General features: G+C 39.4%; 2 protein-coding genes across 2 annotated transcripts; both read right to left on the minus strand.

The window, feature by feature from the left end:
- Positions 1-7,645: 7,645 nt before the first annotated feature.
- On the minus strand, positions 7,646-13,944 carry atf3 (activating transcription factor 3). Its single transcript, XM_080833760.1, has 4 exons — positions 13,893-13,944; positions 13,254-13,498; positions 13,034-13,141; positions 7,646-8,473 (listed from the first exon to the last, which is right to left on the minus strand). Exons 2-4 carry the CDS (start codon positions 13,488-13,490, stop codon positions 8,273-8,275), a joined length of 546 nt encoding a protein of 181 aa, XP_080689886.1. The 5' UTR covers positions 13,491-13,498; positions 13,893-13,944; the 3' UTR covers positions 7,646-8,272.
- Positions 13,945-14,880: 936 nt separating this feature from the next.
- On the minus strand, positions 14,881-18,043 carry nsl1 (NSL1 component of MIS12 kinetochore complex; the record flags this gene model as incomplete). The annotated part of the gene is made up of 6 exons (XM_080860332.1): positions 14,881-15,072; positions 16,110-16,177; positions 17,119-17,173; positions 17,406-17,533; positions 17,632-17,704; positions 17,867-18,043. The coding sequence occupies 6 exons, from the start codon at positions 18,041-18,043 to the stop codon at positions 14,881-14,883; spliced, it is 693 nt and encodes a 230-aa protein (XP_080716458.1).
- Positions 18,044-18,818: the final 775 nt, after the last annotated feature.

The raw sequence follows: 18,818 nt of genomic DNA on the forward strand, positions 1-18,818 counted from the left end.
TACAATGAACAATTTTGTTTTATTCTATAAACTACTGACAACATTTCTACCAAATTAAAAAAAATATATTGTCATTTAGAGCATTTATTTGCAAAAATGTTGTCCTGGAAAAAGGAAATTGCTTCCTTTTGCTCTGACAATGTTCCCCAACTCTGAGGAGTGTTTTTTCCAGGAGGACAATGCTCCATGCCACACAGCCAGATCAGTGAAGGTGTGGATGAAGGACCACCACATCAGGGCCGTGTCATGGCCAGCCCAATTCCCAGACCTGAATCCCATTAAAAACCTCTGAAATGTTATTAAGAGGAAGATGGATGGTCACAAGCCATCAAACAGAGCAAAGCTGCTTGAATTTTTGCACCAGGAGTGGTATAAAGTCACCCAACGGCAATGTGTAAGACTGGTGGAGAGCATGCCAAGACACATGAAAGCTGTGATTGTAAATCAAGGTTATTCCACCAAATATTGATTTCTGGACTCTTGCTAAGTCAAACCATTAGTACTGTGTTGTTTAAAAATGAATTTGAAATTGTTTTTCTTTGCATTATTCGAGATCTGAAAACACCAGTTGTAATTTTTCAGTAAATAAATGCTCTAAACGACAATATTTTTTAATTGAAAGTTGTCAGAAATGTTGTCAGTAGTTTATAGAATAAAAGTGTCAATTTTACTCAAACACATACCAATAAATAGTAAAACCAGATAAACTGGTAATTTTGAAGTGGTCTCTTAATTTTTTCCGGAGCTGTATATATCTTAGAATAGTATAGTAAAGTATACTGCGTTTATATAGTATATAATCAACAATACAGCCTTTTCTCAGACTGTGCAAACCAGATTTAAAAAAAAAAAAAAAAAAGAAGAACAAACTGCTCACCAACTCTGCTGTAGGACACTGTGTCGCCTCTAAAACAGAGGCAACAGATTTGGGCTCACAGCTTTTGTGGTCATATTCAAAATCAACAGACTTCATGTGAGACAGCTGGGAGGTGCAGCTGAATTTCACCTCCTGATGGGACCTCCCAACGCGTACATTATTCAGGCTCACCGGTACTCTACACAGATAAATAGATCATTATAGATTAAAGATATAGCTATATAGCCTTTTGAAGTCATGTAATTCTCAATATTCTGTTTCAACTGCAAGATATAATGATATTTAAGGGCATAAAGACTGAGAGCCTTATATAATATGCGCAATTACTACAGCATATTCAGCTACTGTATATCTTAGGCATTTCATGTGATAGCTCTAAATCCAACAATAAACTTTAGACAATGGAACCACAAGGTGAATCAAATGTCTTGCTGTTTATTTCTCACATGCGCCTGCAGGGAGTCAATTCCAAATCGAGGAGACAGGGTAAAGACTGAATATCAATGTACAGTATTACTTTTTATAGGGTCAGCTATGGGAGGTCACAGGTCAATGGGGGTGTGTTACTGTTTAGGTACTGGTTGATCATGGGATACCTTTGGGTGATAGGTGAAGTTGGGCAAATGGGGGTGAGAGTGGGAGGGGAGGTGAGGTGACCACCACCCCCCACAGAATGTTCCGGAACATGCTTACATAAAGTCCTGGTATGTGTATTACATAGGCCATGAGTAGGGAGGGGATGTATAGAGAGGTTACGTTTAGCATAGGCCATGGGTGAGGGTGAGGGACAGACTGTGAATACACATGGCACGCACACACAAAAGAGCATTCATGTAGGCAATGGTAATTATATGACTATATCAATTTCCATCAGTCATGTTTGACCCCACTCCTCAGAGAGGTTATGCAACGCCTCAATGTGAGATGACTACTTTTGCATTCAGGCAAGTTTAATATCATGTATTAGTCAATATCCAAACTCAACAGCAGCAGTCTCGCTTAGATAATATTGATTAAGAAAATTCTAATTCATGATTTAATACAGATACAATGGAAAGCCTGAGCACCCTCGAGTGAGAATACTTCCCATCTATATACTATGAAAAGCTATATTTCTCAACTTACTTGTCACTCTGAGCATCACAGAAAGCCTGGTGCGACCTACGGTCGAACACAACCACGCTTACGTTGCCACTGCTCGTCTGCAGGGTGGCAGAAAAGTGCTTCTCTTCCCCAGAGGCACTAAAGGACATGGGCTTCAGCTGGCTGACATCATGCACATATCCACAGATCTCTGAGCGAGTCCTTTTAGTGGCTGGGCCTGCTGAGTCCTAGTTGGACAAGAATAACACACAGGTTTGTGTGTTTAGGAATTATTGGGCTATTTATGAAAACAAATTACTATCAGGAGCATAGACAGGCAAAGTATGCAAAGTCCTGAACCAGTTAGCCTATAAATGTTTTTTTTTTGTTTTGTTAAGCAGCTTTAGTGGAATGTTTGTTGTGCCTAGTTGCACAAATGTACTTAAATTAACATAAATACATGTAAAATAATGATAATAATAAAAGTAACATTAAAAAGCCCAAATTCCATTTTCACCTGCCTCAGAGTTCACCTTTCTTCTTCTTTCTCTATGGAAACCTGTCTCCTTCACTGTAGGAAAACAAATAGACAGACCAATGCCAAAAGAAATATTAGAAAGTTTAAAACATCAACACCGTGCAGCTTCCGTGAAAGGAAGAGTTTCATGCAGATTGCACTAGTAGAAGCAATGATGGATGATCAGTGAGCATTCCCTATTACAATGGTTACAATAAATAGGTCACCCTCCAAAATTGCCTTCTGCGAACCAAAAAAAGCGTTTGTTTAAGTCCAACTCAACTCAAGGTAATGTATGTGTTTGTATGTAAACACTTACCATCAAAATAATTAGAAACACCCCCTCCAATATCATTTTGCCACAAAATAGGTGCTGAAACAATACTCCCACTCTCAGCTTTGATGTTGACAACATGGGGGGTGACATTTCCCAATGGAAAGCCAGTCTTTCCACCTGTAAACAGATGGCTAATTGGTTATATAGCCAGCAATAGAGTTGGTCAGCTAACGTTGGCTGCAAGCTGAAGATTATATAATTAAGGGAGGTTGTGGTGTTATTTCTAATTTCAAAACCAGCCATATTGCCACAACATCCAAGATCACGGAGAACGCCGCGTCCTTTGTAAGGATATTCCACGAAATAAATGTTGCAAAAGCTAAGCAAACAATAAATTATAACCAAACAAAATGTAGAACCTTTTTGGTCTCTCTGAACCATTACGTCCTTTAGGGGTAAGATTCTATTCGTAACCTCTTCCATGTCTTGGTTAAATTGGTCCGTTTAACTGTCTACAACCCCTCCCGTCCTTTTTGATTATTCCCGCGTGGGTTTGCTTTGCCTTTCTAACGTCTCTGCGATTTTGAATATGTTTTTGTGTAGGGCGCCTCCACTTGCGTGGAGTACAGAAACAGTAATCATTGCTAAAACTGAGTAAGATCATCATAACTAATACCAACCTTCTGGTCCAGTAAGTCTCACAAATCCCTTCCAGATAAACCTATCCTCAACTCTTCAGACACTCATCCTCCCTGGACTAAGTCTTTCTGGTTATAGATTATGAATTTGATAAAGCCCTATGTTTATCAAGGTCTTTGTTGGTATATTCTGAGTTTGATATAGGCCGTTTACAAAGGTCTATGTTGAGTGTTATGTAGATTCTGAGTTTACTATAGGCCTATGTTTAACCCCCCCCCCCCCCCCAAAAAAAGAAATCGTTTTAATGTTATGTGGAACTGTGGAGTATATGACTAACAATTAAACAGTTGTAGCCTAAATTATTTGAATTATGAGGTTTTGAGTGCAGTGTTTTAGTAGTGTAACTTTTTTATTACTTTATCAAAACAATTTTACTTGTTACTGTGATTAATGCTTTATAGTTCTGTTTCTGAATGTTTTCAACTGAAACTCCCAAATTTGTACAGGTCCTGTTTTAACCATTTCAATTCTCTTTCTATCTGTTAATTTGTCACGCCATAATAATGAGTCTTCACTAATCACTGTATCACCACCATTGATGTTACTCACATTGTTGACATCACTGCTGTCGTGATCAGCCAACTGTGCTTGAGCTGTGTTCATGACCATGGCAGTAGCCTATCATGCGCGTTGTCAGTGCGGGTGTGTCAGTGTCTGCAAGCAATCGCTAAACTTGGCTTAGCAGCACTTGAAACATTATCAGATGAACTCGACACATTATCAGATATTTCTTCCACTTCCACGGACGAATTCCTTCATTGGAAATTGTGTGTTACCTTAGATAATTTTTCCCTGAACTTCTCATCCTGCCCTTTCCTCTTTCTTTTCTCACTGCCGCTTAACTTTGCAACCACACACGTCACCACACGAAAAATTGTCCTTGACCAGGTAAGGCCAAAGACGCAATCAGGCACATCTCGAGTGGGCGAGAGTCGCCACTTGCGCTTCACGCGATCTGGCCCTCCGCGAGTGGGCGAGACTCGCCACTTTGTGAATGAAGCGCGCTTCACTTAGGACGCGATCTGGCACTTCGCGCCGCATTGCATAGAGACGGGCGCAAATGAGACATAGGCTATACGTTGTTGAGACTAAAGATCTTAGCCTACTATATACGTTGTTGAGACTCTTATTAAAGATCTTATTCATTCTCACAAAGAGAAAAACAAATAGCTACACGTAGCCTATAAAAGTTGTGAGACTCTTTTTAAAGATCTTAGCCTACTCATTCTCGTGGTCGGTAACAAAAAAGAGACAAATAGCTACAGGGTCAAGCAATGTCATTTATTACGTTTTACGACTAATTAAGCACCCAAATATGTTTCACCGAATCTGTTACCTGCTTGACTTTACCAATAAAGCGGGGGGTTCACTTACTTTTGAAAATACACTAATTTCATGTTTCATGTAGGTTTTTGGCTACTCAAACAATTCCGTCGAAACAAGTACATGCAAATGATAAACATAAACCTGACATTTCATCTATGGAAAATTGGTGATGAAAAAAATGAAAATTCATGGTAAAACAACAGAAAACTCTTAAGTAGCCTACTCAAGGGGTTCACTCACATACTTTCAAGTGGCACTGTATATGTCTCATGTGCGCCCGTCTCTATGCAATGCGGCGCGGATGCCAGATCGCGTCCTAAGTGAAGCGTGCTTCATTCACAAAGTGGCGACTCTCGCCCACTTGCGATGTGCCTGATTGCGTCCCGGACCTTAGCTCCCGTGACAGAAAAGTCACGTGACCTGGAATAATTTGTTCCATGGTGGAATTAAGATAATAAGAAAATAAAATAATCGTTTTCCATGCTTATTATGAATTGTCATTATTTTGCAATGACAAGTGATTTCTTTGAATTAGCAAAAAAAAAAAAAATGCGCATGTCATTCATTCCTCTCGATGGGTTGAATCCATACATACATTCATGAACATTAAAATGTAAATGCACCCAATTATAGCAAAAAGGCTAGTTTCCATTGGCAGTCCCCCTGCCAGAGTGAAAAAAGGCTTTACAACCTTAAAAAAAAGGCATTAAGTGACAATATATCAAACACAAAATCCCAATACACAAGCTCCACTTAGTCCTTAACCATGGAGGGAAAGAACAATGGGTATACAAACAATTGGTAAACAAAAATGATTCTACTGCTTACCCACTAATGATCACATTTTTGGTTATTTATCAACCCTATTTTGAGATTTCTTTTAAAGGAGTTGAATGAGGTTGATTCTCTAATGTTCAATTTAATTCAATTTAGTAATAGGTTAAACCGGATTTTGATCAGGTTGCCCCGACTTAAAAGTCTATACTTATGGAGGACTGAACAGTAATGGTGTGATAAGGGTTTTTTTGTTAGGTATTTTGAGAGCCTGTTTGTAAAGAGACATGTCTGGTTTAAGGGTAGTGGAGTTGGAAGTAGACCAGGTGGGTAAGCCGTAATTAATGTGCAGTCCACACACCACGACCGTCAGGTGTTGTCTGTTTAAACCTTTCAGGTCAACCCATCCATCTGCATATGGGGTAATCTGTCTACCCTTAATCCCTAGCAAGTTTGACCCTTGATCTGTTAGTATGGCCCAAGGGAAACCCACCATAGAAAACAGCTGAATAAAAAAATGTGGCTACAGTTCTGGCCTTAACCATCTTTAGGGCAAAACCTCTGGATACCTCGTGGCATAGTCTGTAATGACCAACATGAAATGGTTGCTACGCTCAAGGGGCCCTACGGTACCACATCCATCCATAGGTGCTCAAAGGGACTTTAGGGGAACCTCTGCTGATGGTTCTCTGACACTCTGGGTGTATCTTATTACTGGAATATATATCTTAAATGAGTCTGGAATGGATCAACTTCAAAGGTCCGGCAAAGTCCTAATAACTTATCAAACTATTAAGACATGTCCTTTCAGTTTATATGTCAATCACAAACAAAAATGACAATGTTATTCAAAACAATTTCCCTCTTTGAAACAAAACACTGTAAAATATCTCAACTAAATTGTATACTTGATGTCCATCTTAATTGTTCTTATATCAACAGTGTTGCCAGGACACCCATGCTCTGCATGTTTTCCATCTTTCCCTGCTCTACATACCTGCCCACACTTCAATATAGTTCCTGGAGATGGCATGGATGGGAGTGAAAGTGAAAGTCCTCTCTATGGCAGAGGTGGTGTAGACACACACACTCTGAAATTAACCTCTGCATTTAACCCATCCAGAGAAGTGACACACACACACACACAGTGAAGTGAAGTGAAGTGAAGTGAAGTAACACTAACCCGGAGCAGTGGGCTGCTATTGGCGGCGCCCGGGGAGCAGTGATCAGGGTTAGGTGTCTTGCTCAAGGGCACTTCAGCCGTGGATGTGGGCATGGGAGAGCAGTGCTCTACCACTTCCCCCGCCCACATTTTTCCTACTGGTCGGGGATCGAACCTACGGTTTCCGGCCTGACACCCTGACCAGTAGGCCACGGCTGCCTTGGAGCTGGGAAATGGAAGGGGGTCAGGGTGGGACTGAGAACCACTAATCTGTTCTGTTTCGAAAATAAGTTCTCCTTTACTGTAGGGTAATGTTTAGTCTGTGTGAATCCTGAACAAACATGAGTTCCATTCTGCTACTGGACAACAGGGTTGGTTACATTTCTCAATCAATTTAAATAAAACAACTTAAAACACCAAATTAAATAAGCCACTTCAAATAACCAGAATGTGTACCATTCAGTGCCATTTTTATTACTTTACATATTGTTTAAAATATAAATAAATATTACATGTTGCCTTTGCAATAACAAAATAGTACCTTTCAATAAGATATGACATTGAGAGTGTGCAGAATGTTGTACTCATCTCTGCTTTGAAATAACAGTACCCCTTATCATACATGTTTAATTTAATTTGGCTGTTCAGTTCAATATTTCAAGCTCTCTTAGGGTGTCATAGTCAAAACATGAAATTGTAAAGTTTGTTGGGTGTCAATAATAATTCCATGTGTTGTGTGTGAGAAAAAAAAAATGAAAAATGAGGAAGCATTGCTTGTATGTTTCTGATAACAAAGATAGGAGAATAGTCAAGAATGATCAATCAGGAAACTGGCTTTATTTTTGCAATGATGCATCAAGGGAGAGGGGTAGGTGTCACTCAGCAGAGCCTGTATTCATAGTGGTGGGGGTATAGAGAAGACAATGGACCTATCCTTTTTTTTTTTAGCACTTTGAGATTTGTATAATGTTAAGTGCAATACACATAAAATGTATTATTATTATTATTATTCATTTATAAAAAGTTGCGTAGAAACCATCTTACATTTTGACATTTTCTGAAATGACCTTAAGTGAGATCCACAGGAAACGAACGTACACACAAAAAAACACGTGTACGCCAATCCTTCGGTTATAAATCACAAATGATCGTGGAATTGTGCGAAACTGAATCTCCGCCCTCAAAACGCCCCTATTTAAATTTACCAATGGAAAGTTTACACCTTTAAAAATACCCAGTAATAAGACGCCCTTCTACTGCACTAATAAGTGAAATGATTGTCATAAAATACTCCCTTTCATTACCTTAACCTCCAGTGGATATCAAACTGTGCCCAGAGCATGTATGCAGCTAATCAAGTAGATTATTCCACAACTTTACCATCAGGTATATGCAAATATGGGCTGCATTATTTCAATAGTAGCTGTTTATAACCCAAGCTTTATTTCACCAGGACATAGTATTTGAACACATGATTTGACTATGTTTCCAATTTGCTAGCGTATGGTCAACTATCAGCAGTTACTTTACAAACATTTAGTCCAACAGCCACTACCTTCAAAAGCAGCTTTCTCCTATTGGTATAGCGTGCTGGATAAAGGGGTTTCTCTCGTGGCTGGGAGTTTGTCCATTCTGTGCTTGAACAATGCAGGTGGGCCGGTGAAGATTGAGCATGTAGACCAGCTGCTGTTTCTGCTGCTTCAGCTGCTCAATTTGTTCCTTCAGATCCCCATTAACGTTCTCCAGTTTCTGGGACTCCTAAGTAAAACATGTGTTTCAAGTCTTTAAAATCATTTCAGTCAGAATGTCGTATACAACACCCCTGGAGATCTAAGCAACTAGTCTTTTTGAGAGTCTTAAAAAAAATTGCTTCGCAGAATTAGTGCTGTAGTGCATAATATACTGGGCCTAGTGCCATATAAACATAGCTACCCTGTTATTGTGCATTCAAGAGGAGCTCTTCAAAAGAGAGTTTTTCCTCCACCTGATAGATACAGCCCAGGTCACAATAAAGGAGAGATTTTCACACCTTTTTTGACTTATATGGATTTCTTTACTCCACTGACTTATTGAGAAGCACAGAACAGCGAGGAAAGTTAGATGAATGCTACAACTGGAGAAGGCAATGGAGGTTGTCGATGCACAGGACTTGAAGGTGCTGTTAGATCCTTTCCCCCAAGTATCTCATCACCATGTCAGATGTTAGATTACATATATCAGGAGAATGTCTTGGATATTTATCCCAATTTGAGCATAGCTCTCAGACTTCTTCTCACTCTCCCTGTGACTGTAGCTTCAGGTGAGAGAAGCTTCTCGGCATTGAAGAGGCTGAAAACATATCTGAGATCCACTATGTCCCAGGACAGGCTGTCTGCCCTTGCCTCCATCGCTATTGAACATGAAGTCAGTAGAACACTGGATATGGAGTCAGTGATCGGAAGGTTTGCTGAGGCCAAAGCTCGCAGGGTTAGATTTTAGTATGACTAATCTTAACTGTGCCACCATACGAAGACTTAAGCCGAATTGATAACGGAAGAGAGAGAAAATGCAAATCAAATATAAAATACAAAGTCATTCAAGGGAAAGTGAAAACAGGGACTATGAAGAAGATGAATAAACAATGATCAAAAAGAGCAGGATGAATACAGGCAGAAATGAGCAGGATGAATACAGGGACAAAAGAGATGAAGAGAAAGAAAGTGACAAAGGAGAGATAGACATGGACTTAACATTCCAGGGAGAGAGAGGCATAACACGGAAGAAGAGGGACACAGAAGAAGTGGAAGCAGGAGAGCATTGAGGCAGGGACAACTAGAGAAGGTAATCATTTAACAATACATTTCAATATAATCTCTAACTACTTGAATAACCTGTTGTCATTTTGTGTTATCTGTCAGTAAAACAGAAGTCCATTGTGAATATCTACCAGAGAAATCCTGCTGGGCAACCAAAGTTTCATCCACTCACTCTCTCTCACACACACACTCACTCACACTCACACTCACACTCACATTCATTTGCATGTTGTTTATAAAAACAAGTAGAATGAGTGCAATTTGTTAGTCTCCTGAAATATTTTTGTATTTATTGTGTTCATTTTTAAGGTGGAGTTCTGGACAGGCTGCACCTCACCTATGTGTGAAGACCAGTGAGAAATTACAGCACTTCACACACTTTCTCCCCATCTCCATGCCTTCCTCACTTTCTCTCTCTCTCTCTCTCTCTCTCTCTCACACACACACACACACACACACACACACACACACACACACCCTATGTATAGTTGTTATGACATTATATTGGCATACATTGGTCTGTATTTGCTGTTGTTATTACAGTGCATGAAATGCCCTGTATTGTTATTCCTAGGCATTTTCTTCTTCTTCTTCTTCTTCTTCTTTTTCTTCTTACCTTTTTCTGCGATTAATTCAGCCCGAACCGCTTAACGTAGAAACTTCATTCAAACTTTGTCGCGTAGGTCTTGTAAAGGACACTTATGCTATGTATTTTTCACTTTTCTAAACTTTATACTTTTTAAGATATTAAATAAAAACTAATCAAAATTTTCCCATTGACTTACATTGGGCCATTATGACATCATAATAGGGTCTTTAAACTGGCTTGCACCTGTGCCTCACTGACAGCTGCGCCAAATCAAAGGAACCTCTTATCTGTCCCTCTCAATTTAACTGTAACTAGGAACATTAAGACACCTTCCATTCTCTACTTTTTTTCTCTCCATCTCTCCATCTTTCTCTCTATCCCTCTCAGTCTACTTTCTCTCACACTCAATCTCTCTTCTTCACTCCATTTTTATCTCCTTTTTTCAATATTTTCACTCTCTTTTTCTCTTTCACTCTTCTTTCCTTCTTCCACTCATCTTTCCTTCTTCCACTCTTCTTTCCTTCTTTCACTTTTCTTTCCTTTCTTCACTCTCCTTTCTTCTTTCCTTCTTTCACTCTTCTTTCCTTTTCTTCTTTCCTTCTTCAACTATTATTTCCTTCTTTCACTCTTCTTTCCTTTCTTCACTCTTCTTTCTTTTCTTCTTCCACTCTTCTTTCCTTTCTTCACTCTTCTTTCTTTTCTTCTTTCCTTCTTTCACTCTTCTTTCCTTCATCCTCTCTTCTCTCCTTTCTTCACTCTTCTTTCTTTTCTTCTTCCTTTCCTAACTTTTGCATTTCATGCACTGGTATTTCCTTCAGGAAATGCATTTTCTAGTTGTAATTGTTTTATTTCATAATTGCAATCTCACAACACACACACACACACACACACACACACACACACACACACACACACACACACACACACACACACACACACACACACACACACACACACACACACACACACACACACACACACACACACACACACACACACACACACACACACACACAGTTTCTCTCTCATCCACACTCTCTCTCACACACTCTCTCACACACACACACACACACACACACACACACACACACACAGACTGTATTTCAGCAATGTATGTGTTTTTGTTATTTTGCCAAATGTTATTTTGCCAAATATACATGTTAATAATTGCCATCTCTCTCACACACACACAAGCATACACACTCACTCACTCTCAAAACACAACTCGACCCACACATTGTGTAGTTATAGCCATTCATTGTTTGGTAATTGCCATTGTTACATTGTAATTGTTCATTTTCTCTCTCACACACACACACACACACACTCATATGACTGTTGTGATTTCTTTTGAAAAATAAACATTTGGCATTTTGACATATCTGGCATTTTTACATATCTGAAATATCACCCAGACATATCCGAACACAAATAATGTCCTACGGAATGTCGTACGGCATACGGAGCGTGTTGCGACTGTCACCAGCCAAATGGGCACTCTGCCCTGCAACCCTAACAAAGCCTACGACTAAAATCTCCACATATACTAAACCAAACAAAATGCTCAATGCCAGAAAAACTAAAACACATCTAAAGACTTGCAATACCCCCCTCACCAACAAAACTTGGCTATTGACAGAGTATGTTGTACCGTGGCCAGGAGCTGACTCAATCACTGATGTGCCAGCTCGGAAAAAGAAAGGTGTGCTGAGAGCTTCTTTTTGAGTGTGGTTTGGGTCGATTGATTCGTCGCTTCCTGTACAGCATACGGCGCGGTGGTGAGAACTGATAGAAAATTGATAACAACAACAATCGCCGCCATTTTCTTTATTTATTGGAGCCCACAATAAATAAAGCAGGATTCCAGTCAATGGAAAAATGGCCTCTCCCCACCGGCGATTGTTGTTGTTTACAATTTTCTATCAGTTCTCACCACACAACGACGTCTCATCTTTGCTCCTTGAATGTCGATATGTAATGGTATGGAGTTATTGAAACTTACTACGTGTAAAAAAGACTATAAATTGAATGTTTATTCTTCATTGAATGTTTATATAAAGTTGCACTGGGTGCCTTTAAGCGCCAAGAGGCAATTGTATTGTTATGGTGATATATAAATAAAATTGAATTGAATTGAATATCTGAGACTTCACCATGTCTTAATTTAGTGTAAGGTCGTATACTGATAGGTGCCTTTGAGGTAGCCCTTTTTTTTTGCATTAAAGGAACGGATGAAGATGGCCCCTGGCTATGTTTGCCTTAGGCCCCCAAATTACTAGGTCCGCCACTGCATACATGGCGCCATCACCATGACATCATACAACATATTTTTTGGTAGTGCTGTCTCTGGTCTCACAGAGGTTTGTGCTCACTATCCCATAACATACAGATTCATGTGGGAATGAAGACACGCAGAACTTTACTGTGACTGCGGATTGTTTGTATGGGAGACATTAACAGATTTCGACCCTGTGGTCGATGGTAAATGGTCATTGACGGCCTTACAATAAAACCCTCAATCTGGCACTAAAATGTATGCATATAGCTCCTTTAAAGTAAACTAAAGGAAAAGCACTGCGGGTTGCTGCCATTTACAGCGGTTTTGGTGAGTTCATAAAATGTTAATCCTATCGTGTGTTCTTGCCTATGGTGTGCTTCATCTACAACAACAAACTTTCTAACCTATGGGCATGAGTGGTTAGGCATAGGCCTATGTCGTGTGTATCTACTATGCACATAACCTTAACAATTCATTGGATATTCTGTTCCAAATAGCCCTCACTGCGCAGACTGGCAGCAATTTTAGAATGGAACTCCCATTTTGACGAGATTTAGCTACATTTCTTCATGACGTATCAATGCCTAGGGATGACGCCATGCTGTCCATGAGTCTTACAGCCATTCATTCAACACATTTTAGCCCTATAGGCCTACCTTCTGCAAACAATCCGTTATCTTCTTCTTCTTAGTCCTGCATTTAGTAGCGGCGACTTTGTTTCTCTCTCGTCGTCTTTTCCTCCTCTCAGCTTCTTCAGGACGAACCTGATATTACCCTTTTGTTATTACTTGTTCATTACCATTACATCATAACTAGAAATCCAACCTGACTTTAACTATAGCCTATGGCAACAAACCAATATATAATTATGCTTACCTCATTATTGGTGGTGGCTAGTCCTGCGTTTCTATCAGAGCTCCAAAACTTGTTTCTCGTCCTGGTACTGAAGTCGATGGAAACTTTGTTTTGGCAAGTGTATCGTAGTTCTTCCTTTGGTAAAGGTCTGTAGTACGTGAAATCTTCGCACGCGAGTGATTCATGTGGGGAGAGGCAAAATAAGGTTGACGCGCTGATCTCCATAGGACCAGGGTGACCAAGATGCTGTAGCATCATTCTGAAAACTGAAAAAGGAGGAGATATCTCATTGAAATGGCACATATCTATCACTTTTTCATAACGTCTGTTCCATACAAGATTTGCAGTTCTGACGCAACGAGAGCAAAGCTTCCTCTTTCAGAAATTCCCTTTATCTTCTTCAAAAGAACACGGAACACTTTCTGATTGACATATTTGATTAAAGTAGCCTAACCTAAATATAAATTCAAACTACACAATCTAACGTTAACACTAGACCACAGGTAGTGCCTAATATATTAGCCAAGGCGATCGCATGTCATCTTCCAACTTCGCTAAAATGAACAACTTTTGTGAAAACTCCGAGTGAAAAGATAACATAGCCTACATCCTCGTAACAGCACAACATTGGCTACTTCATTTCAGTGGACATAAACTTACCGTGCGCTTGATTTAAAATAAGAAGCCTTCGTTTTAGTTCCTGTGAGCCCGCTTGATGTCCACGGGAAATTACCGTGGCAATCGATGCGTTGCTTTAACCCTCTTTATAGTTCCGCGACAGCATTTAGTCGAAGATGATCATAGCTTACGTCATTCTATTTATAAAACTAGGAGGCTACTTTGTAATGACGCAATGCAGCAACTCGGTGTAACGTAGGTTACCATAATAGTCCCAACATGTCAGGGCAGTCCACTCCCATAGCCCCCACCTGTCCCCCGACCCACGCACATAAAGTCTTATCTGTAACCTGGCTCATATTTAAGCCGTGTTCACACTCAACTTCTTCCTTACCTTACTTTCTAATAGAAAAACACCACCAAAAGAGCTTTTGGGAAGCTACATAAAAGGAACGTTATTCTGGCCTACCGGTAATTCTAAATGTTCCTAATAACCAAGTTAACACCCAAACAAATATGAATACAAAATATTTAAATCTTAGAGGAAACCTCTACACATATGTAAAACTGTCAGAGTTTGAAACAGATTGTAAGTAAAACATAGCCGTAACTTTTTAATTTTTCTAACACCAGGCTTTTTTATTTTTCTAACACCGGTCCAAGGACAAAGTAAGATAGGTTACTTTAGTTCTGCATTGTTTAATGTTTCCAAAACATTGTGATATGAAAAGATTTCTCCTAAATCAGTAAGTAAGGAGCCTTCGCCTTGTGAATACGAGCCAAGATTATACAGAATGTACTTTAAAAAAAGAATGCTAGCCTACCGCTATCACCCCATGCCCCCATCCATCGAGCCATGGCAGGAAAATCTTAAATGTAACCCAGGCTCCATTACCCTTGGTACAAAATCAAAAGTAGTTATATATATATATATTACAATGGGTTGACAAACAGTGGAGCTGAGAATGTGTCTAGGTTAACTTAACCCAGGAGTAACTATAGATTGTCATAACATGTCAATTTATACAAATCAGGGTACAGGGGAGTGGCATGCAGTAGCTCCTTCATGTGACTTCTCAGAATCGGCCTCGCAGAAAAGGGGGGCTTTTTCCTCTCTGTAGCTGCCAAACAACTCTCTGTGGATCTCCAAAGACTGAGCCGAGGGTTGGACACTTAGCACCTGATGCAGACCTTCTGCCCTGATATACACCTCCTGCAAAGACTGAAAGACATCATTATTCTAATTAAAGAAATCAATAAGAAATATACTTTAAGCACAAGACAAATGCATACAGGTATAACAATTGGAACCACTAATTAACTTTTAAAGAAACTTTAAGAGATCACATTGCCTTGGAAATGAAGATGAATCCGTTCAAAAGACTAAACGGACAATCAGGTAGCTATAAAGTGTGAAAACGACCGTCATCTTTTTGTGTGCAGCAGATTCAAAGTTTCACTAGTTCCAGATTGTTGAAAAAAATCCCTTTGGGAAAATCAGCGAAATAACGCCCATGGTAGTTACAAAGAGAGACCCATTATTCAATTATGTTCAATATAACGCATGTGTAGGCTCTGTCCGTTTAGACTTGAAACACATATGTTGTTTGCCATCCCTCTGATAACAGTGGAAGATGATGGACCACAGAGCAAGTCAATCAGCTTATGTGTCACCAATTTCACAAGCAGGGTTCCCACCCATTTTTACTGACAACATTTGAAAACCCTTCCTTGACCTTTCCCAATCTACACGTACCTATCGAGGCCTATGGAATGAAAATTAAACAACCTTTTCCATTCCTTTTCCAGCCTAATAGGCAAGTTAGGCATATTTCAAAATCAGGCTGCAGAAATGTTATCAACAGAATTTTACCCATGTTAGAGTACAATAACATAATGACATTAGATCAACATAAGACCAAAATTACATTAGATCAACATAAGACTATATTTACATTAGATCAACATAAGACCATAATGACATTAGATCAACATAAGACCATAATGACATTAGATCAACACAAGACCATAATAGCATTAGATCAACATAATGATAGCACACCATGGTGATATTAATTCTAATTATTCAGCTATGCAATGATAGAGGTTGGTATGTTGCGCTCCTCCTGTTTCCAAACCCCCCATGATAAAAATGGGAGATAATAATGTGGAGCATGATTCAGCAAAATTCTACTTCAAAGTACATTTAGTGGCACTAGCACCACCTGCTTCAAATGCCTATTTTGAGCACTGACTTACTTTCATCGCAGCAGTTACTTGTTTGAACTGTTTGGGTGCAGCCTCCAATACATTTTTCATGATGCAGTCTAAGACAAAAATGATATGACATGTTAGAATTAAGAAAAGTTAGTGGCAAAAAATCTTACAAGACCACAGAGACAACATGCAAACTGTTCAACAAATTCATCTCACGGTAAACAAACTCAAGGCACACTATCAGAGGCCAGAGATGCCACTACTCTCTGAGCATTCAATAAATGAACACCTCTGGACGCAGAAAAGTTAACATCCATAAACACTTAAATCAACCTACTTTTGATCATTTTCTGGGGATGAACCTGATAACCTACTTAACTGCAACTAGTAGTAAGTGTTACACACAATACAATTTTGATGCAATATCAGTTAGATTTTCTTTTATTCATGTCTAGGCTTCCACCTGTGGCAGGTGCTGATGTTGCTTTTTGTCACACATAACAATCGCTTATTAATTAGAATTAATGGATTATAGATTCAATTAGCCTAATGGAATATAGATTCGCTAAAATAAGCGGGGTGTCTGTTGGGCCCCGAACTGTTACAAATACGAAAAGTTGGGCCTCAGAGTCGAAAAGTTGGGAACCCCTGATCTAGGGGGTTCAGTCCTTTGCCTCTGTAAAGTGCTCTCACAATGTCACAATGTCTATGTCTATTGTTAATGGTGCTATATAAATCCATTGGACTGAACAGTACAATATTGGAACAAGTTTCCCGGTCCCAATAAATGAATGGCTCTAGGCAGACCCTGGAACCTGGATCCGGACCTCAATCCAGGAGTATTCCAATCAAAATAGCAGGACACCAAACTCCCGGATACATCAGATAATCTGTTGAGTGTACACTAATATAGAGGGATATGCTAATCGAGATACACTACTTTACACCCAGGGCATATTTTTATTGCATCTATCTTATTGGCACCATTGGTTGTACAGTAATAACTGCACATCGAGATTGTATTATAAGATTAAGGAATGTCATAATTTACCTTGAAAGGCTTCCTGTTCCATTTCCTCCGTATCATTTGCATGGCCATACATCTCCTGGAATAAAAAAAATCATTTGAATAAACATACATAACATACATGTTATTTGCCACCATAATACTCAAATACATGAATGTCTTAGTGCTGCTCCACAAGATCATTACAATCTTGAAAATAATGCTTTTATTCTACATTCAATTTTTTTTGTATACGCAACACATTGACGTTATACATCTGAGAATTTGTTTTAAGAATTCTGAAATGAGCGTTTCGAGGAACTTAACCTTACCATTAGTTTTCGCTCTGCCTTCAGTGTTCGCACAACGAAATGGCTGATCCTCTTGGGATAACAACTACGTTTCTTGGAGGTCTCAACGATTTTTTCATCCAGCAAGTCGTCAATTGTTGTTCTTTCACCTTTGTATCAATAAAAGAAAAAACTATCATTTAGAAAGCTAGTTACGTCCAACCAAGTCGATGTAGCTACATAGCTATCCTAGTCGACTTTACGATACCATTCTCATCCTGAGTCTCTTCACATAATTGTCCATCCAATACGATATTGTCTTGAACTGTGGTCTCAAATGTCTGAAAGGACGGACAAAAACACACTCTTTAACTACCAAGAGTACCTGTTAAAAATTGAACTTTCAGTTGTATTACCAAAGGCTTATAATAAATAATATGCTATCAAAAGTAACCAACACAAATAACCCACGAACAGATCGCGAAGCGTTATACTTTACACACCGACATTAGTTCCTGCATGAGACTTTGCTTGATGTCTTCGGTAATCTCATTTTGACCAGCTAACAGGTTATTAAACACCTCTTTGTATTTTCTCAATTGACAAACTGTCATTTTTGAATGAAGTGTAATCCTAGAATCTAAATAGGACACTGCATCAATGTTTACTTTTAGCGCCATGTTAATTCAAACATTTGTAAAGGAAACGGATATTACATCTGAAAGCCCGATCACCAATTTCAAGACAAAAGTCATTACATCAACGGACTGTGGTAGAAAATAGCTCTAGAGCCCGTGCAATATAAATTGTTCTGGAGTCACAGTGTTACCAGATCCTTTCTAAATAGATGTTTATTAGGCTGATATTTAAGAATACTGAGGGCACTTTAGAATACTGTGGCAATAAGTGCCCACCGTAGTCCAAGGCGTATGTTCAGGAATGACGTAATGACGTCCGTTGGAAAAAACCTGGGTGAGTAAACCATAGATATACCAGCACGGAAAGTAGTCGGTCGTCAGCCTGAGTGTATACTAAAGTATATAAGATAAATTCATGTGTGCCAGAGGGCAAAAGATTACAATAATAATAATTATTATATTATAAAAAAAAAACAGCACAGTGCAAGTTTAGACTTTACCTATTCCATTTTAAACCATGATTACAGAAAATGACTCAGACAACGAAATTGTGGAAGGATGAGGACATGCTGAGGGCACTAGAGGAGCTGGCTGCAGGCATGCCAGTGAGCCAGGCATGCTGGGGCTTCAACCTCCCTGGTAACATCCTGAGGGACAGGGTGAGTGGGTGGCTGACCCATGGCTGCCGTTCAGGCCCCAAACAGCTACTGTCAGCAGATGATGAAGAAGCTCTGGTGTAGTACTGCCTGTACTATGCAGCACCAGGGTTCCCACTCACCAAGGCTTGGTTCCTGGTGTATGCCATTGCCAACGCGGT

This window comes from Sprattus sprattus (assembly GCF_963457725.1).
Source record: "Sprattus sprattus genome assembly, chromosome: 2".
In the NCBI taxonomy this organism is placed as follows: Eukaryota; Metazoa; Chordata; class Actinopteri; order Clupeiformes; family Clupeidae; genus Sprattus; species Sprattus sprattus.